This window comes from Cydia strobilella, chromosome 3, assembly GCF_947568885.1.
Source record: "Cydia strobilella chromosome 3, ilCydStro3.1, whole genome shotgun sequence".
In the NCBI taxonomy this organism is placed as follows: domain Eukaryota; kingdom Metazoa; phylum Arthropoda; class Insecta; order Lepidoptera; family Tortricidae; genus Cydia; species Cydia strobilella.
In genome coordinates this window covers 10757769-10780182 of record NC_086043.1, presented here as the reverse complement: position 1 = coordinate 10780182, position 22414 = coordinate 10757769, and the positions used below count along the sequence as shown (strand labels likewise).

At 36.6% G+C, this 22414-nt stretch overlaps 1 protein-coding gene across 1 annotated transcript in view; it reads right to left on the bottom strand.

Moving 5' to 3' along the window:
• The window catches only part of LOC134755840 (C-Maf-inducing protein-like), a 77113-nt gene that overhangs the window by 37075 nt on the left and 17624 nt on the right, over positions 1-22414 (bottom strand). Inside the window, exon 2 of the mRNA XM_063692457.1 lies at positions 21530-21751. Within this exon, the coding sequence (XP_063548527.1) occupies positions 21530-21751 (222 nt within the window). The remainder of the gene's footprint in view (positions 1-21529; positions 21752-22414) is intronic.

Below are 22414 nucleotides of genomic sequence, written 5' to 3'. Positions count from 1 at the left end.
TACAGACATACGATTATTAAAACTAATTTGACACTGGGTTAACGGTTTAATCGGTTAACCCCGGGTTAGTGTGATGGTCCAAGTGGCCCTTAAAACATACATTAAGTAAGTTCCTGAGGATGCCACGAATGACGTGTCCGTTGCACACCAGTCACGACACACCTACTGTGCTCGATTCTCCATACAAACGTAGTTACACTCATTTTAAAACGACTAGCCAGATTGCTCTTATAGGAAAAGGTATATCTAATCCTGTAATTAGTTTATGTAGCTTCAAATACCCAAGTAAAAAGAATACAGCGAATTTAAGTTTTTCATACAAAACTAGGTTTTGCTCTATTTCGTTTGATTTATAAACTGGAGTTATGTAAACTAATTACAGGACTAGGTATACCTCATGTCATTGTATGTGCAAAGTTTCATTACAATCCAACACGTAGTAAAATGAGAACGAAACTCCGTTTGTATGGGAAGGTGAAATTCGGTCGAGCTTGCTGGGGACTCTTAAGCAACAGCGCCCGAAGTATCCTCGCCTATTTCAGAAAGGCTATATTTGTTTCGTCTATGTTTAGATGCAAATATCAGAGTTTCAGTGCGAATGACGTCAAGTAGTGTTTTGATCAACAAAATCCATTTAGGCAGGTGGTGTAAACAATTAGTTAGGTACTTTCGGTCGTGAGCGCTCGTTTATTGCGTGAGATGAAGATGACAGACCCAGCAATATAGAGAGTTTAGACCAGGGGGGACACTAGAAATGTAGCTAACGTCGGTAAAGATGCAGGCGATTTCTATATCCTGCTCCCAGACAACCTACTTTTGCGTAGTCGACTTTCCGATGCTTTCGATTTTGCAAACTACGTCACCAGATGTCACTATAAAATTGATACAATTTTAAGGCATGAATACATCATGAATCCAACATTGAGAAGGTTGCATATACCTAGTGTGTCAAGACCTTTCTTTATTTATAATGTTGGTTACTGGTCACCTAGCAACGGCAACTGTTGACACCGTTGTTTACTGTCAGACAAATTAAATGTCGAAAACAGAGGTTTATTTTTTCTCTATTAATTTGAAAGTGTAACCAAGTAAAAATATGGAGCAAGCATTAAACACGAGAATAGGGAAATTAGCCTCCCAATATTACAACACCTGGAGCCATCATCGTTGGCGCTCACTGCAGCGAGCGATGAAAAGACATTTTTATGTTTGAAAATATAATAGCGCAATTTTAATTTTATTTACGACAAACATGTCTGTTGAGTTGACATTCTGCAAAAATTCGTAGGATTTGATTCCGCTAAAGACACGTGGGAGGAACTAGAGCGCATCTATGGAGGTACCTGCTTAGACAAGAGATAATACACTGAAATTCTTAAGCTACAAGATGGATCCGAATTATCACATCATTATTCATGTATTTTAAAGAATATCTGGAGCAAACTGTTTACGGAGCTACAGAGCGTGGCGTATTACCCGAAATTCTCCCAATGAAACATTGATTGCATAGAAAATGGATATAATTATAGTCAGAAGCTGCAAGCGGTGGAATCAAAATACTTGGTACTTACACCTGCTCTTATTATCTTTGTATACCAAATTTAAGGCAATAATAGTTATTTGTTATACAAGGGTGCAAAGTTGTATTTTAACACACGAGAAGTAAAATACATTTGCACCCGTGTGTAACACAAAACTTCTCCCCTCACTATAGCGAGGAAAGTGCAACATCCACAGGCGTTAGATCATCTTCATCAACTGGAATCACTCATTTTTTTACGATATTATAACAAAAAACTCGAAATTCTGTACTTTTACGTGAGAAGTTCTTCTTCTTCTTCTTTTAAAATTATGGCTTCAGCCCAGTGGGACTATTTCGCCAGTATCAAGGTATTGAGAGGTTTACAAACGACAAAAATTGTACGGTTGTACAAGACAGTGTACGGTGATTTGTTAGCTCTTGTAAATCGATAGCTAGACTTTACAAGAAGCACGTGGACTACCGGCCGTTGACTCCAAGATGGTGGTTAAACGCGCTTCAAAATTAATTCTCCATTCACTGCACACTACCACATTAGTTTACTGTACAATAAGCTATCGATATTACACTTTAAACAATATTAATAAGCAAAAAACAAAGTAATTAATCACGATGCTAACTATCAAGATGGCGCTCGAACCGGAAGTCCTTACGTGAGAAGTTTTAAAGCAAAATTTTTGTTGTCAATGTTGACATTTCTGACGTATGAAATGTCAATGATGCGTTTTGAAATTGCATCGACTTAACTTGTGCGTTCAGAATTATATTTAACATAATTATTAAAAAACAAACGTTTATTATGGAATTTTAAGGTTTATGACTTAAGATCATTAAATAAAGCTAAATCTGGTATTTTTTATTAGATTTTCAAATCATTTATCTAATGATAATTAATATCGAACGAACCATTATTATGAGCGTTTTACGTTTTGTTATCTGTCAAGCTACTTAAACACGCTCCATCCAAGGTCAAATTACTTTCCCCACTAGTGGATAAAATGCGTTTTTCCCCGCTTGTTTTAAAGGATAAAAGACGGCTTTCCGAGCTAGTGAGGGGAAAAAATACTTACTTTACTAATATGTTTTTGTTATATTCATTCCACTCTTTAAAACCTTTTTTCTACATAATATTAGGTCTACTTGGGCGGTTTACGAGTAATTTATTTTGTTCGATATCTTGTACTCAAAAATCTTTGATAAGTTACAAGAAATCAAACAAAAAATTGACTTGTAAACCGCCCAAGTAGACCTAATATTATGTAGGACGAAAGTACACGTACGTGTGTATATGTAGTTGTGCACGCACACATACATAGTTAGTTTCGGGAGACAACAGAGATGGTGCTTTCAAATGAGTTTCCATAAAATGCTTCAAGTGGGCTCTCTTCACTATACTTACTTTACTCTTTGGTTTAGACAGCTATATGTGAAACTGAAAACTAGCCAGTATCTAGCCAGAACGATGTTTCATGTTCGGTGACATTATTACGAGCCATGAATGTTACCAGCCAGTTAATGGAAAATATAGTTGGTCAAGCAAATCTTGTCAGTAAATAAGAACAAAAAAAACTATACTCATCCTTTTCATTTGGGTGCTAGTACTAGTGTAAGACAAAGATAGTATGATTGATATGATTCTCTCTGTCTATGTGAAATGAGACAGTTCTTTGACAAACTATAGTTATAATATAGCTCATATAGATTCTTACACTAACTAGGCAATGTCACCCGCGTGACATTGAGAATTAAACCTAAAAAACGATGAAATTCCAATTCCAAGTCCAATTTTTAAATAACTACCTATCTATGTATATCTTATATCAGATAAAATAATGCAGCACAGTGCATTTCTTATCAATATTAAACGATAGGATGATCTTTATGAAAAAACAAAACTTCTAGGTGCGTCCGACCAATCCAACTATGTACGGCTACCGCCAGTTTGACACTGATATATTCGCACCGCTAGCGTGTGCGTAACTTACTGTCTATAAATTTCAAAAACTCATTACAACTGATGTAATGACAAATAGCTATCCCGTGACGAACTACACCTAGTTATTTATTTCTACAATCATATCATCGGACGTAATACAAATTATTGGCTATGTTTTTATGTAAGTTAATAGGTATGTAGGAAGTTAGTTAGTGTAGAAATTTCGATGTCCGGGTGCAGTTTAAATGATGTGGTTTGTGAAATCAGTGACGCACGTACACCACACAATCCCCCTTATCTACTGATTGACCTCGTTGTGCGGTTCACGACAAACCCGCAATCGGCTAATTTAGTTAACAAACGTCATAATAACGTCATAATGCCGCTAACGAGCGACCGTTCACTTACTTTTGGAGAGGCAAAGGTTACTTACTCATTAATAGCGAATAATGTAAACTGTTTTTAGCTCGGCTCTTTCTGCCATAAGATACGGTAGATTGATGAGGTTGCGTAAATAATGCAGAACCTATAGGATTTTAGGGTATAATATTATATAGTGGTATATAGGGTTCGAAAGTGAGAAGTAGCTAAGCGGTCGAGGTGTTCAATCAAAATGACCTTCACTAAGAGAGTAATCGTGTGTGCAGATCATTTTGAACACCTTACTCGCTTAGTTACTTCTGGTGCTGACTGTAACCATTAGGCATTGTGGAGAACAACGTGACGTATTTATACCTACTTGTTTGAAATTCTTCGTAAAGATGAGTATTTGTAAGATTTCGCCGAGAAAATATCTGGTTTCAGATAAAGGTGACGGTGACAAGTCGCTAGAGGAAGTTAGAAATAATTGTTATCTATACTAACTGTATTTACGCGGAATCCATGTAAACGTCTAACATCTATAATGTTACTATTAGTCACACAATGTATAATATATTACACACACAGACTATATAGTCCGTCATAGACGAACAAGTTTATTTATGGCAGTCTAGTTTGGTCTAAATTAGCCTAAGCCTAATTAATTTGTAATCATTATTCGGCAAATTAAGGTGAAAATTGTAAAATCGGACTCCCTACCGCAACGTGCCACGCGCTTGCTTCTCTTTCACTTTTATCCGGGCTTATCCAATATGTAAGTACGTTACTCGTGCGTGATTTTTATGGAAAAATAGTACAGTGCTAAATCATCCTAATTTTGTACTATATATATTCGTATTAAAATCGGTCTAACAAAGTTTAGCAAAGTTTTTGGGATATAAAAAAAAGGTTTCAACAACCTAAACGACTAGATGTCTAACAATAGTTAAAAATTAAATCGGCCAAGAGCATGTCGGGCCATGCTCAGTGTAGGGTTTCGTAGTTACCATTCTGTCAGAACAGGCCAAATGGGGGCTATTAGTATCACATTACAAGCATAAGGGAGTAAGTACCTTCGCAGCGCTTTGTAGGTAGGTATAGGTACTTACGTCTATTTACTAAAAAAAGAAGACTTTTTGCAATAACTCAAAAACGGCTGACCGATCATGTTCGCTATAATTTTCATTGAAAGTATATATTAACTTTTGTTTTACGATTTATTTATTTTATTTTTTGGACCCATTCTTCAAAAGTTAGAGGGGGGAGGACACACGCCTTTTTTTCTTTCGGATCGATTATTTCCGAAAATATTAACTTTATCAATAAATGTTTTTGAAGCGTATTCGTTTCAAAAGACCTATCCAACGATACCACACACCATTGGGTTGAAGCGAAAAAAAAGTAAAAAAATTTTTTATTGATTTATTTAGGGTACCTATTCTAAAAAAATATTGTTGTTTTTATTTTACCGTTCTGTCACCAATGTCACCATGCATTATTTATGTATCCATGCCAAATTGCAGCTTTCTAGCACTAACGGTCACGGAGCAAAGCCGCGGACGGACAGACGGACATGGCGAAACTATAAGGGTTTCTAGTTGACTACGTAACCCTAAAAACCGATGTTAAGTAATAACGAGTGGCTCAATAAGCAACCCTAAATACAAAGGATAAAAATACTTTTACTGCTTTTATTATTATATTAAACCCAAATTAAACTGTTCTACGCTAAACTGTTTTTCTCGACGACATGCTCGGGTAAACATATAAATTTTACTCTAAATAAGTGTGAATAAATTAAGTAGGTGTAAAATAGGTAGATATTTTATTTATTAACTACAACTACTTATGTGTATTCAGGTACCTACATTCAACCTATTTCAAAATTTAAAAATATCTACCGACTTAATCAGCGGGTAAAAACTATCACTAGCAACATTTACAGAAATCCACACTTACAAACAAACACCCTCTCACCTTGTCCTACTCGTATATGCATAGGTACTTGCGTAGGTACTTACCTATGTATGAGTATATCGTCTCCGTTCCATTGGGGGTAAATCCAACAATAACTTTACGTTCGTTCATTGAAGATATAGCACAATCGGATTAAGTCTAACCTCGAAATCCTTCCAAAGATATGAAATTAGGTATGTATGTTAATTAAAGGTCTCTTTTTCATGTTCACATTATTTGACATTTGGGGACCTCGAGGAATCGCAGCCATCTTGGAAAATGTGTACCATCCTGGAGAAATTTATGTTGTACTCTAAATATACGTTCTCTATGAAAATATGGTGTAAGGCAACATTAAAGCTTATTAAATTCTACACAAAAAAAATATTAATTTCCCTATTTCTAGAAAAAGGCTTCGTTTTTGGGACATTGTGGTGTATACCCTTTTAGTGTGGAATTTAATAAGCTTTCGTTTCGCCATACACAGTATTCACATTAAACCCAGATATTCCAAGAAAAAAAGAAAAACCAAAAAAGACATACTTTTCAAGATGGCGTTTGATCCCCGTGGTCCCCGAAGCTCCAATTTTATGACACGCAAACAGGGATCACTGAAATTGTAGGTGTCAAATTTAGTTACTGTCACTATTGTTTAAACCCCATCTAAGACCTAAAATCTGTTTTTGCAGTTAAATTTTTAAATATTTTTCCTCTATTTATTTTAGTAAGTTTGTATTGCATAGCACTCGTGTACCAATTATGGATCTACTGATGTCTTTCATTGAAATCCACTCAATATTTTAGGCGCTGGAAGTAAAAATATGACTTAATATTCGGCATCCTCTCAAGGCGGCTGTACTGATTTTTCTTTAATAAAACAAGTGTAAACAGGTTGTGAAGGGCAAGTGGAATCTACCGATACGTCATTTAAAAAAATCCGTCCAGTATCCCGAGCTACAGGGTGTACTGAATATCAGTATTTAAACCCATAACCCTACTTTCTGTTTAAGTCGCAGTCGAGTAAAATATTGGTATTGGGGTATAACGTGTACAAATGTATAGACAAAAGTGGAATTCATATTCCTACAAGTTTCCTATTAAGAGAATATCCCCTGAAAGGGTATAAGCGAGCAATCTTGATTCAGCTATTATTTTCTATAATAAGATGTATTTTTTTCGCAAAGATATCTAGGACTTTTTTGTGTAGAATTTAATAAGCTTTAATGTTGCCTTACACCATATATTTAGATACACAACGTATATTTAGAGTAAAACGCAAATTTCTCCAGGATGGTACACATTTTCCAAGATGGCTGCGATTCCTCGAGGTCCCCAAATGTCAAATAGTGTGGACATGAAAAAGAGACCTTTAATTAACATACATACCAAATTTCATATCTTTGGAAGGATTTCGAGGTTAGACTTAATCCGATTGTGCTAATACAGATTTAGGCTTTGATAGCGAAACGATGAACATCGATAGATCGATTTCTTGTCTTCAAAAATTGATAAGTAATATTATAATATTATTGATAAGTAATATATTTGAATATACTGATAAATTTATCAAAATCGGTTGGTGTAAATATACCTACAAATTTTTTATACCAAAAACATTTCATGTAAAATGTTGCCAAGACGAAACCATAAGGCTCGCACTGCCAAAAAGTTATCAGACCTTTTGTAGAGCCAAGCTTCTAACTCTACAGGCCCTAACATCACAAACTCTACACCTTAGTTAAAATATGTGGCTTGGCCGTTTCGCTACTGTCACATGGGCGTAAGGTGAAAAATGTATTCACTATAAATTATTTTGTATGTAACAAAACGGCCAAGCCACATATTTTAACTAAGGTGTAGAATTTGTAAAGTTAGGGAGAGTTAGAAGTTTGGCTCTACAAAAGATCTGATAACTTTTTGACAGTGCGAGCCTTATAGTTTCGTCTTGGCAACATTTTACATGAAATGTTTTTAGTGGGATTTCACTTCTTTTTGTAAGTTGCTTATGACAATCTTCCATCCCCTAATTTAAAGGGTTGGGGGTAATTTACTATTAAAAATCCTGAAATTTCGTATCTGGGGGCATCAGCTTACAGGGTGATTTTGGGGTTGAAGACTATTCTATATCATTTCCCATAACAAAAACTATCTACATACCAAATTTTAACTAAATCGGTACAGCGGTTATTGATTTTCCATACAAAATTCCACCCGCCTTTTCACCCCCTTAGGGGCTAAAAATTTAAATTTTTTGAATTTTTTTGTTGTTTGTGTACTAAGACTTTCAAATTTACAAATTTACAAAATTACAAATTTCAGTTTCCTAGGACTTCAGGAAGTACCCTAAAGGTTTTGATGAGTGAGTGAGTGAGTAACGAAATCGGGGTTTTTTAGATATGAATAAAATGTAAAGTATAAGAGCTATGCAATTGAAAAAAAATATGCTTAATAAGTCCTCTATTGGCATCATATCCCGAGAATTTTGTTTATCTGGTGTAATCCAAACCCAAACCCAAGTTATGAGGGATCAAAAAAACGACGAAGCGCTTCGAGAAAAGGTAGGTAGTGCCCTTGCGCTTCGCTTTGCTCGTCTTGGCGGGGGCACTACCGTGCCCCCAGATTTTTCATAATTATATTAAAAAAGCATATATTATCTGGCATATCTTTTAATTCCTCGATGTTCGATATTGATCAAAACAAATGATTCCAAATTCCAGAATGTCGAATCGAAGTGATTACAATTTCCGTAACATTACGCACAAACCCTATGTGATGAGTAATGCTGTTTTCGGATTGACGCATATTTATGTTTGTTCAGATGGTGAGAAGATATTTAATAGTTAAGGCTATTTAATAGTTAAATATGTGAAACTCATGTGAAAGTATTATTTATGATACGAATACTAGCACATTCTTTGTTGATGCGTTGTCAAATAATCGCTTTTTTCTACTCGTCGACTGTACTGTTGGGTACTTTTCATGTATGGGCTTCCAACTCAACTATAATATTCATTTCGAAACAGTTTAGTCAACTATAATAATTAATAATAAAATTGACCAATCACAGCTCGTCGCGGTCAAGAGGACGAAACAAAACGATAGCTCAAATTAATTATTTATTTTAGTTTGTATAGTAGAAACAATTGCTTCATAAGTCAGAAACGCTCATGTGACACCTTTAAATAATATAGCAATATCCATAGACTACGAAAACCGCTTGTTAGTCTCCATAGGCTACGGTGGTCAAAATCGAGAAAAACACTGTCTAAAAATTGAATTTAGCAAGGAGCAGGTACCAGGGCCTCATTCAGAGTTACGAGGTGTCGTTGACCAACCCGCCGGGGGCGCCGGGCCCGGCGGCCGGGGCGCGTACGAGTATGAAGGTATCGCGGCTGCTCGCGTGTCTTAGCTGTGCATACTTTTGGTTTATTTACCTGTATGATTCTACTAGTTCAAAGTCTTATTTTTGTTGACTCGTAGAAAAAGTATTCTATAGATACAATAGTGATATAAACAAGCTTTTCAATCTCGTACATAATAACGGTACTCGACAGAAAAGCTCTCTAAAATATCACGATTGTATAGTGCTATTCTTGCTACCCTTCAGTTTCAGTAAGTAAAGGGGCCCACTGACTATCAGTCCGCCGGACTATATCGGCCTGTAAGTTAGAACAAAAATTTGACAGTTCCGAACCGAACAACTGACGGGCCGATATCGTCCGGCGGACGCGTATTTACAAAAGCTAAACTATTTCAGTCACGCCTCAGATTATAATCGGGGAGCTTTTGTTTATGCATATTAGTTAAGAGCGTTCTTACAAGAAAAGTCGAAATAATGTAAAATTGATGATATTCCCGACAACATTTAAGATTTTACGCTCATTATTAGAAATAAAGAGTACTTGTTCCAGTAAGAGCGTCTTCTTATCTCTAGGAATATCGTTGTACATTTTACAACAACAAGGACTAATTAAATTAGTAATGATCTTTTTTCTGATGGTCGTTTACGAAAAACCGCGTGAAGCACTGAATTGTGAGCTCTTATTTGTAAATTTTGAGAAGTTTACTCTGCTAAAGTTGGATATTTTGTATTACTAATATCCTGTACTTTAGGAATATCGAACGATATTCTTCCTACATGCTTTTAAGAAAGAGAAAATCAATGTTAAACGAATTGAATTTTCTCTTCGAAACAAGTGTAAATTCCTACGAAAATCTACTTAGTATCGAAGTCATTTTTATACACGAGCAATCTACAACATTTGCTTATACTGTTGGTATACATTTGTGTTTATCAAATTCTACTTTAATTTTTTGGCAATTTTTTGAAAACTACTCTATATTGCCGATGACGCGCGCTAGCGATCTCAGTACCGCGGCAGAGCTTGAAGAGGTTGGACCTGTGTCGGTCGGCTCCGCACGTTTTCGACGGCGACAACGAGGTTTTTTTATCGTTGTGTGCGGCAGGCGCCGTGTAAAACGCTATACTGTGTGTGTGCGTGTAAACTGCGACTGAGAAACTTTGATCCGAGTACTGTATTTGTTGTTATAGTATTATAATATAGTATAGTAACATAACAAACTCCCGAACAACAATAAAAATATTTGAAATTACCTGACATTTTATAGGTAGTAAATTAAAAAAAAACAGCCAAGTGCGAGTCGGACTCGCGCACAAAGGGTTCCGTACTACGCACAAAACGGTAAATAAATCACGTTTGTTGTATGGGAGCACCACTTAAATATCTATTTTATTCTCTTTTTAGGGTTCCGTACCCAAAGGGTAAATACGGGACCCTATTACTAGGACTCCGCTGTCTGTCTGTCTGTCTGTCCGTCTGTCACCAGGCTGTATCTCATGAACCGTGATAGCTAGACAGTTGAAAGTTTCACAGATGTATTTCTGTTGCCGCTATAACAACAAATATTAAAAACAGAATAAAATGTGGTATTTCCTATAAAAAGGGACCTTATTGTCGATGGCGTTTACGCCATTATAAACGATGCTCCGATATAACTAAGACTGAACTTGTATAAGTTTTGAGTATGTATTACTCATCCTCCTTATGAACCCTGGCAGTACCTACTGGAACTTAGGTTTGGTGCAACATAGGCGCACACTGTTTTGATCATTCGACTCGTCTTGATGAGCAACTTGGGAGAGCAGTACTCATGATAGAGCTGATGCTGAACCCTGGCAGTACCTAGTGGATCTAAGGTTTGGTGCAACATAGGCACACGCTGTTTTAGTCATCCGACTCGTCTTGATGAGCACTTAGGAGAGCAGTACCCATGATAGAGCTGATGCTGAACCCTGGCAGTACCTAGTGGAACTAAGGTTTGGTTGACATATCAGTCAAATTTGACAGATTGACAGTTTTTGTCATTTTCAGGGAAAATTATCTTTTTGGGATAGAATTTAGCACCAAGTAACATTGTTAAGTGTAGATTTATGCTATCTGTCAAAATTGTAATTTTTGACAGTTTTGGATCCCAATCGAAACGGCTTGTCCAATTTTGATAAGACCTTCAACATTAGTCATGATGGAAAATGTAGTTTGACACATCTGTCAAAACCGTCAAAATTGACAGTTTGACAGTTTTTGTCATTTTTAGTGAAAATTAACATGTTTTGTTAAAGTTTGGTACTAAGTGACATAGTTTAGTGTTGTTTGACATATCAGTCAAATTTGACAGATTGACAGTTTTTGTCATTTTCAGTGAAAATTATCTTTTTGGGATAGAATTTAGCACCCAGTGACATTGTTAAGTGTAGATTTATACTATCTGTCAAAATTGACAGTTTGTGACATTTTGACAGTTTTGGATCCCAAAACGAAACGGCTTGTCCGATTTTGATAGGACCTTCATCATTAGTCATGGGATGGAAAATGTAGTTTGACACATCTGTCAAAACTGTCAAATTTGACAGTTTGGCAGTTTTTGTAATTTTTTGTAAAAATTAACATTTTGTTAAAGTTTGGTACTAAGTGACATAGTTTAGTGTTGTTTGACATATCAGTCAAGTTTGACAGATTGACAGTTTTTGTCATTTTCAGTGAAAATTATCTTTTTGGGATATAATTTAGCAAACAAACCATGTTCATTTTCACTAAAAAAGACAAAAACTGTCAATCTGTCAAATTTGACTGATATGTCAAACAACACTAAACAAAACTTTAACTTCAATGGCCATTAACGTCTCAAAAATTTAATTCGAATTAACTTTAATGCAATTGGTGCGTAATGCAATTGGTTAATGGCGGAACTAATGGTTAATGCAATTGATCAATGGTTAATTAAAATTAACAATTACGGCCAACACTGCTACATATAGCTAAAATAGTTTCGCTACCCAAGCGGTACGGTTACCCTGTACCTGTACCAAATGTAATGACGAAACATAAACAAGCGAGTATAATTTCTTTCTAGTATAAAATAATTCTTTTATAATACAAAAGTAAGTACATTTGCACTGGATTTAGTATTTTCGTACCAAATAACAATAATTAGGATTTTAAAATTTAAGTACAGTTAGTGTCGTTATAATTGTTTTCAGTATGCTTCACCAAGGAACAAGATTATTTAATCCATCATTGTAGTGCGAGCGAGAGGGAAAACGTGGTAGAAGGGATCGGCATACTGAGCTCGCACAGCCCGCCGCAGCGCGTAAAATACCTAAACTCGCTCAACGCCGAAATGTAATAGCGCTCTTAACAATATCTATACCATTTCGGTAAAAAGTAGTCACTCAAATGGATTAGCTTTTTGCTTACATATTTTCAAATATTATTCACGACAAAACCTAGTCGAGTTTAGTAACGTCAGTATCGTTTGAATATGATATCTAAATTTTTATAATACTTATTTACTGAAATTGATTATTCCTAGCAACGGTTGGCAAATGTTTTGTCAACTGTCTACATGATGGGAATCCAAAATTACACTAAATCAGTAGGTAGGTTAGGTTCGTTAGGTAGCTTTAAATGCCCGAAGGGCAAACCGCCCAGTAATAGGAGCCCCGCGAAGCGGGGCTCCGTCTAGTTAGCTGGAGTTCGTCGGACTGTTTCTTTAAAAAATATTTACTTCACAAAGTAACTAGACGGAGCCCCGCTTCGCGGGGCTCCTATTTCTAGACGGTATGCCCTTCGGGCATTTGAAGCTACCTAACGAACCTAACCTACCTACCTATTGATTTAATGTAATTTTGGATTCCCATTTTGTAGCCAGTTACAAAACTTATTTACCAAACAATTCCACTCTGGCCCAATTCGTAACTGGCTACATACAAGGAATTTTAAATTCCTGTTTTGTAGCTAGTTACCAAATTTAGTTACCAAGCGGTAACACGCTGGCCCAATACGTAACCGGCTTCAAATTGACTGGGAATCTTGATTCCCATTCTGTAGCTGGTTACGAAATTTTGGTTACCAAACTTTACTAAAGGGAGTACTCGTACCTATCAACTGAAATAATTCTAAAAGTAAAAAAAATCTTAGGCATTGTTAAGTAATTTGCATGAACGGTAATTTATTTAATACAATCGGAGTCGTTACGAAAATATGATTCAAATTTTAGATCGCAACAGACTAGCATTTGTAGTAACAATATCCGTATGAATTTAGTTAATAAAGTCTATACGATTTCAGTAAATTTCTATACTATAATAGATTAGGGTTTTGTTAAGTTTTGTCCAAACAAAAGCTAACCTAGTTCAGTTCGCATCTGAACCATATCAGTATAGCCTTTGTAAATACGCCCGGCGGACTGATAGTCAGTAGGCTCCTTAAGTACTCGGTGATTTGTGTTATGTTAATGGGTTATCTCGATTAGTGTTTTAATTTGCTAGAAGATACAAAAATAGGTATATTGTTGGATTTTTTTTATAAAATAAAGGTAGAGTAAGACAACAGCAGGTTACTTAGTAAAAAAAAATTGTGCGGTTTTATGAAACCACGATGCAAGTGAAACCTTTTTCGGATTGTAGGCAATTAACTAAAAAATATCGGAAAATAATACGATTTACGGTCAGGGACCGGACAACCCTTTCCGCGACAAAACCCTTTCAATGGGCGACACTTAAACACGGCTAACACATTGAAAGACTTTCCCTTTTGAACTGCAAGCCCATTCATACCCTTACCTTTGACTAACCCTTACCGAAAAGCTAACCAAAAATAAGGCTAGCTCTTAATAAGGGTTACCCTTATCTTTAAGCGCTTTTTATAAAGGTTTCCCTTTGCGTGAAAGAGACAGGATTAGTATATATCTACGGTAGTGTATGAAAAGGAAAGAAAATACGTGCCTAGTCAAAGAACGCCGCCGTCGCCGCCGACGATCGCTCGAATTCGAAGTAATGTGTGCTTTATGAACAAGGTAGATGACTTAAATTAGCACGCTTATATGCTAAAAGGGAAGCCCTTTATAAGGCTAACCCTTATAAGCAATATGCAAGGTGTTGGTGAGCGGATGATAAGGGTTTTGTAAGGGTATTTGGGCTACCGATTACTCAAATGTGGTAGCTTTATATAAGGGTTTTTAAAACCAAAACAAAGGGTTTCGTCTGGCAAAGGGTATGGTGAGTTAAGCCTTATGCAATACCCTTATAAAACCCCGATAAGGGATAGCGGGCCGGTCCCTGGTTTTTAATGGGGAAGGCGGCTGAAAGCTTATTGTAGATGGCGCCACTAGAGTTTGAGACAACTCGACCAACTCGTTGTATGAAATTTATAACTGAAAAGAAATATTTGTATTTAATAAACCAATGTTTAATAAAGCTTCATAATTAAACTCTCTATATAAGTAATAAACTTTGTATCTGAGGCCAAGAAACTGTCGGATAAAGTTTCAAAGCCATTCAAATAAAAAAGTTTTGTTTTGACAGGAGCATGTAGGTTATTTTCATGTAGGTACGTAATAGGGTAATTGTGTCAGTTCACCGTCCAGTGCCTGTTTCCGTCCACTTGGCGGAGTTACCACAAAGAATAATTGCGTATAATTTGAATGTAAACCTACCTTATCGCACTATTTTGGACTTATTACAATCCTTAATGTCGAAACAATAGATCTATTTACAAAAAAAATTATATTTCGCAAGTAGCGAATTAAAAATAAATTATATTAGTTGCAGCTTGACATCCGTGCCTTTCAGAGCAGAGGTCATAAAACGATTGAAATGTTCATGGTAAGTTTATTAACTGTTCTAGCTATTTTAAGTAATATTTTTAGCACGTATGTATACTTAGAAGTATAATAAAACCAAAAATTATCAGTTTTAAGAGTTTCTTTAAAGAAATCTTAGAGAAATTTAGTGGACGAGAACTGACACATTAATTTTATGAAGTATTTAGTTGTCGACCACGGGTGGACGGAAACCTAAATAGGTAGGCGAATATTTAGTATGGTGATTTTATTTAAATATATCTACTAAATACATTTGTTTTTCCTCTCAATATGATCTGTATCGCCTATTAAAGCAGGCATTTAGTTTACGTCCACTTCTTTGTCAACGGTGTGTGAATAAAATGGTATTTTGTACAATTGATTCTAGACCGATTTTTGCTAAGGATTGTTGAATTTGGTATGAAAATAGCTCGAGACCCAAGGAAGGACATAGGTTAGGTTTATCACGAAAATAGTCATTATACGCGGTCGAAGTCGTGGGCAGAAGCTATAAAACCAACTAAAGACGATTTATATATAACATAAGAACTAAAAATGAAATATATAGTTGATTTTTAACTCAATAATGCAGTCGGAAACTAGCTCATACGTGGACGAAAACGAACTCATAGGTGGACGGAAACTAAAATAACACTACTTTTGCAAATTATATTTTTTATAAAATAAACCGTAACTATTATAAATAATTCGGTTCGGTTTACTTAAAAGGTCAAGTAATATTAACCTAAAATAGACAATATGAGCAATACAAACAAATATAACACATTTAAGTAAGACTACTTAAATATGATTTTTTTGCATTTCAAAGTTGGCATCTCCTATAATTGGACTGTATCTGACGCAATTACCCTAATCGTCCGTTTAACGCGATAAAATGGATCCTCATGAAAAATATGGACGTCTGACTGCAACACAGTTAAAAGCACTTTTACGGGAATGCGAGGCATCCGTAAAAGGGAAAAAACCGGCCAAGTGCGAGTCGGACTCGCGCACCGAGGGTTCCGTACTTTTATATAGTATTTGTTGTTATAGCGGCAACAGAAATACATCATCTGTGAAAATTTCAACTGTCTAGCTATCACGGTTCATGAGATACGGCCTGGTGACAGACAGACAGACGGACAGCGGAGTCTTAGTAATAGGGTCCGGTTTTTACCCTTTGGGTACGGAACCATAAAAAAGACCTCATAGAAAGGTTAAGTATAATATTTGGCTATGTACTGTTTTCACTCGAAAATATTATGCTTAAAATATCAAGGAAAATGTACTCAATATCAACATTTAAAATTATTAATTTACTGTTTATTTCAGGTTAATATATTACGATCCAAATAAAAAGTGTTTTGTTTATTTTCTGTCAAGCGACGCCACAGCCCAAACTAATCAATTTTTTTTATTCAAAGAAAAAATGTGGGGCCAAACTAATGTCATGTCACAAACTGTAGTGGCGCCACCTAGTAGCAAAGTTTGGCAGCCGCCTTCCCCATTGAATGACGCTGTTATTAATTTGCGCTTGCCTATCAATCTTATCATACGCGAGTCGGGGACTAAAGAAACCGGTATAAGTAAGCTCTCCGATTACGCTTAGGTTGTTACGGATCTCACGGTCATGTTACACTGGCGTTTTCGAGATGTCTATACGCTTGCGAGAGTTGCGAGTAGCCAACCGTTGGAACGTTGATCGTGAAGTTAGAAAACAAAAAGTCGCATGTGACTATTAACTTCCTATTATCCCATGGATATTTGCCATTCACCATAGAATTTGACAGATAAAGAGAACTTGACGTATTATTACCGTATTTAAGGTTAATAAGGTCTACTGTCCTTAAAATTTTGTATGAAATTATAAGCAAATATCAGCCGTAATGAATTAAGTATAGTATCCGTGATGTTCAAAAACAAAAAGTCGTATGCTTATTTTAAAGACTATGAACTCTAAGTACCAGAAATAAAGTTGAATTTTACTAATGCTGTAATGCATTCACATTCACGCGACATGCTAAAAACAGCCCCAAAAATTTGGGGCGATAGAATAAAAGTTTCACTTTAATAGCTAACCTAAAAGACAGTTGTACAAGTGCAAGTTTAGTCTTCTGTGACTATATACTAGTGTAAACCAGTTAGAAAAAAATGTATACCTACATTACGTCTTGTATTGAATTACAGAAATCGTAATATTTATTTGAAAAGCTTTAATTTAACTCGCACCTAATGTAAATTTCCCTCAAAATTAGCATACATTTTTTCATCAATTGTATCTCATTGAGCTGAATTTTGGCATAAAAATGTCATATGAAAGACCTGGCCCCTATTTCACCAAGCTGACAGGTGCGACAATTGTCAAAAAAAATGACAGACTCCTGTTTCACCACGCCGACATTTGTCAGTGACATATGTCGAGTGACAATTGTCAAGTGACAGGTGACAGATGACAATTTCGTAGATTACTTTGTATAGAAGTGCATAATAAACATGACAAGCATTTTGGTACAATTGTTCAACTTCAATTAGATGACAATAGTTTTGTGAAACAAGAGTAATTATTAAAAGTCGACATATTTGTCAAATCTTGACAATGGATCGTTGCTTTCGATGTGCCGTGTTGCCACCACTATCTAATCTAATGCAGCGTATAGAGTCAGACCAAGATAAGTCTGCAACGATTTTAATAGCATACGCAGTGCAAGGGTTTTTTTACACATCGTAATTATAGCGATTTTTATTTGTACCCTAAAGGCAAATTTAGGGTACGAAGCCCTTTTTATGTGCAAATAAGTGATTATGATTATGAAGTTTTGCCAACGTTTATTTTCAATGAACTACAACATTGATTACGGGGTTTGCTAACAACGATAACACTACAATTGTCAAAATGTCAACTTGTAAAAATTACTCTTGTTTCACCAAATGCCTGTCATGTTTGTAAGCACTTCTATACAAAAACAGTACGAATTTGTCCCTTGTCACCTGTCACTTGACAATTGTCACTCGACATGTCACTGACAAATGTCGGCGTGGTGAAAAAGGGGCCTGACAATACAATATTATCATGGCGTCGAGCTAATCTGTTTATGGAGGCCGGAGTTCACCATTGGAACTTGTGACAAAACAAAGCAACCTCAACAAACAAACAAAGTATTGTTCCTCTGAGTTTTCATTCAAACAATCATCTACTATCATCGAGGCGTAAGTAAGTATATATAATAACTATTAATTTGACGAGGTTGCTATACCTCTAGTAATAGGACAAGGGTAGTTGCTTCTACTTATGTTTATTTTTCTTACCTGAATAAATTTAGTATTAATATTGTCTTCGGTTACCGCGATAGTTACTCATGAAATAAAACTATGAAAACGGATTATATCGCGTATATTGAATTTATAATACATCCCGACGTTTCGAACTCTTTACAGCGTTCGTGGTCAACGGGTGACTGAGGAAAAATTACAAAATGCAAAAATACCCACATACTAAAATAATGAACAATCATAGACTACAAACTTTAAGGCTGGTTGTACATGCAAAATCGGTTCATAAGGCTAGTTATACACTATAATTATTTTTCAAGTAAAGATATATATATATATACGCGATAAAAAAAAAATAAAAAAAAAAATAAAAAATAAAAAAAAAAAAAAAAAAAATAAAAAAAAAAACAATAATAATAATGGAAGTTCCTGCAAGAAGATGAAAATACTAATTTAACTTAAGTGTCACATATCATCTACTTGGCTCCGGCCCGTAGATAATATTAATTACCAGCTTAGGCTGAGAAAGAGAAATCTTAGAGAAAATAATAATAATAATAATAATCCGCAGGGCAGCTTGTGGCGAGCTGTTGGGGAGTGACGACCCCACGGACCCGAGTGCTCCAGAGAGTCGGTCAGGGTCTCCGTCTCCGGCGTGTCTTCGTCGGTCGGAGTGGACCCCAAGGGGACCCGCAGGACTCTCAGCTCTGGCTTGCCTTCATTGGCCGTCCAGAGGGGAGTCGTAAGAGCTATATGCTCCAGGGGTGGAAGTGAAAGATGCATAAGACGCGAGTTGGCACAGTGGCTGTTAACAGTCACTGGGTAGAAAGCGGCGCACACCTCTCGACACCCCTGAGCCGTTCACACCGGTGTTGCTCCTGGTCGTCTTCACGACGGCAGTTTCAGGGGCCCATCTAGTCAGCGGCAAGTCACCACCTGCCTCGATAACGTGTTTTAACATTGTTATGGCAGGTGTCCGGACTTCTTTACAATAGCCCAGTCTCATTGTCCACCCAAACTTCAATCCATAGCACCGGTATACTGTTCACTTTTTCTACAATAGTCTCAATGCCTGCTGCGACCGGTTCATGGGTGTCTATTGTTGCGCCTGTGAACGGGTTCCAGCAGGCGTTCTACATGACATTAAAGCTCTCCAAGGGGCCTCTACGTGTTGGATTTATATCCCCACGCAAGCCTATCAAAAGACCGGGATGCATAGGCCCGTGATATCCAAGGAGATATAATAATAATAAAAGAATAATCGCGATATAATCCGTTTTCATAGTTTTATTTCACAAATTTAGTATTAGTTTAAAAAGTACCAAAGGAAAGTTGTGATGTGAATATTTTTCTAAATATTTAAAGTGATCAAAGTTCGTAACATAATATTATGTAGAAATAGTACACCGTACAACTACTATATTTTTAATCAACCTCAGTAGCCGAAAAGGGGGTCTCAAAATGTAAACAATGTATAAGAAATAAGTAATGGGAGAATATATATGTACTTACTAAATTTTTTGTGTACCTATAGGTACTTACCGACTACCTGCACAAACTGGCTTTGCTTAATTGCGTCTTACTTGCGTCAATCTGCTTTCACGGAATTACTTTATGAACTATGAAAGCGTGATAAGCAAGTAATACACAGTGCCTACGTTTGTGCAGTTTTATTAGGAATAAAGTTTTATAACTGCACAAGACGTAGTATTTGTAAACGAAATATTAAAAAATATATAATCTCAGATTTAATAACTTAAATGACTAGTTGTACTTAAACATAGGGAATGCAATATTGATCTCGCAAGATCTCGAAACTGCGAGATCTTGAGCGAATTTTCAAGATTCAATCTCGTCTACAGGTAATCTTGATTTTTGCAATCTTGATCGCGATCTCGAACGAGATTGAAAGATTGACGTGTCTATTACTGTCTATATAAATCACTTTGTTTTGAGTAATATTTTTGAGCTTAGATTCATATTATCCATGCCAGGCAGTGCTACTGTGTTGTGTGCGACTGGTGGTAAGTGTGGTAACTGACGATAAGAGCGCTGTCCTGTGCGGGAGAATCGGGGGGCTTAGCGCCTTGCGTATAACTATACCCATAATTATGTATATGAATTTGGCTCGCTTACCCTACCTTTTTTGTAAGTTGCGGTTTTATGTTGCTTAACAGCAAGTAAATACTGAAATCTTAGGGAATTTCGATAAAATTAACTCATTTTTAAGTTTATATGTCTAATCTCGATCTCGTCTACTCGAGATGAATCACATTTTTAAATTTGCCGTCTTTTTCTACTGACAAGGTCGCTGTGCCAGTGTATAGCTTTATGTCCTTTTGTTCCCAGGGCTCAAGTCCAGAATACTGTGTGGACAGCGGCGGGTTGGAGAGCAGCGCTCCGGGCCCGCCCCCCGGAACCCTCTACAAGCTGGCCAGCGAAACGCTGGTTCGTCACGATCTCGAGACTCGATAGCATGGCGGTCGAAGTCTCGAAACATCAACCCTCGAATCAGATTTTTCGCGCGAGATCTCGAATCGTCAATCTTGCATTCCCTACTTACACATGTAAGTATTTGCAGTTCATAGCGAATGAGCGTGTGTAACTTTTTTATTACTTCTTAAAATTTAGTTTCTATATAATTTTGATATTGCTTTGAAAACGCACTAGAATAAACCCCAGGTGCATCGAATTGTTCTATGCGGCTTGGAATTTTATCGCTTGTTGTTATAGGTGCCTAAAGAATGATGTCGATAAAAGCATACATTTACGTAATGAAAACTGATAAACTAGCATATAGCGATGACTCATTTAGTAATCACCTATTTGATTTCATCAATCTTTATGGATTTCGATTCTGTTTTAGTACCTATAATGATTAATGATAGAAACAATAATATAAATTTCCAAGTAACTGCGACAGCGTCATAATGACACTCTGTCTCTTTCAACTAGGTATACGATGTTAAAAGGTGTCAATTTTGGCTAGACACAGGCTGCATTTTTCGAGAGAGTAGCATGGCTCGGAAATTATGGGTAATATCGAATAGCCAGTCATTTTGGATATACATTACCGAATATATCTACTATTAGCAAAATTTTAGAGATGTGGGTCATATGTGAGCCAGATTGGATGTGAACTACTTCGTAATGACGGGCCTTACGGGCACTACGGAGGCCAGTTCGTTGGTGCGCAAATTGCGTTTGTGCACATGTTACATGTTCGTTGGTTCGCATGTTCGCTCGGCATTATATGAACGGGGCCTCCTATCTTTACTTTCGATTTTTTTTCCGGAGTGACTCACCGTTTTGGAAACTATATGCTCCTCCTGCAGGCAGAAGACGTGCGTCTCCCAGCGTCGCAGAAACTTGGCGGCGAGGATCTTGTCGACTACGGTGCGGGTGTGCTGGAAGGAGCACACGCGCAGGGACCCCTCGCTGGCCAGCTTGTAACGGGGCCCGGGGGGCGGGCCCGGCGCGCTGCTCTCCAACCCGCCGCTGTCCACACAGCATTCTGGACTTGAGCCCTGGGAACAAAAGGACATAAAGCTAGATACTCTGGCACAGCGACCTTGGCAGTATAGTAGAAAAAGACGGCAAATTTAAAAATGTAGGAGCAAAGAGTTGACTGCCATTAGAAAATTTGAATTTCTCAACACCTGTTACGACAACAAATGTTATATATGATTTTAATTGTATACATGCTGTATTACTTAAACTAGTACTTAAAAAAAAATTCATGTAACAATCTGTTAATTAAGGAAGAGCGGTGTTGCCCAACACAGGCAAATTTTGCTTACCGGGCAGCACTATCCCCTACTTATAAACACCTGTATATTTTACGAAAATAAATAATTTTTAATATTTTTTTTTATTTTTTATTCGCGCCTTTTTCTACTGACGAGTTGGGTGTGTTTTAGTATAGTTTCCTATACTGCTTGCAAACGAGATGACGACCGAGATCATATTAACATCTCTTTCACTCCTGCTACAACTATTACAAGTATGAATGAGAAGTTTTACGACCCCGGTCGTCAGTTTGGTTTGCGGATTGTATTATAGGCCTAATTAACTTTACTATTAGCTTATCTATTTGATGTATTAGGTAATGTTAATTTTATTCACATATGTAGTTTTATACTTCCAACGTTCCTTTTAGCATACGCAGCTGCACCAAGCAAGACACGTCG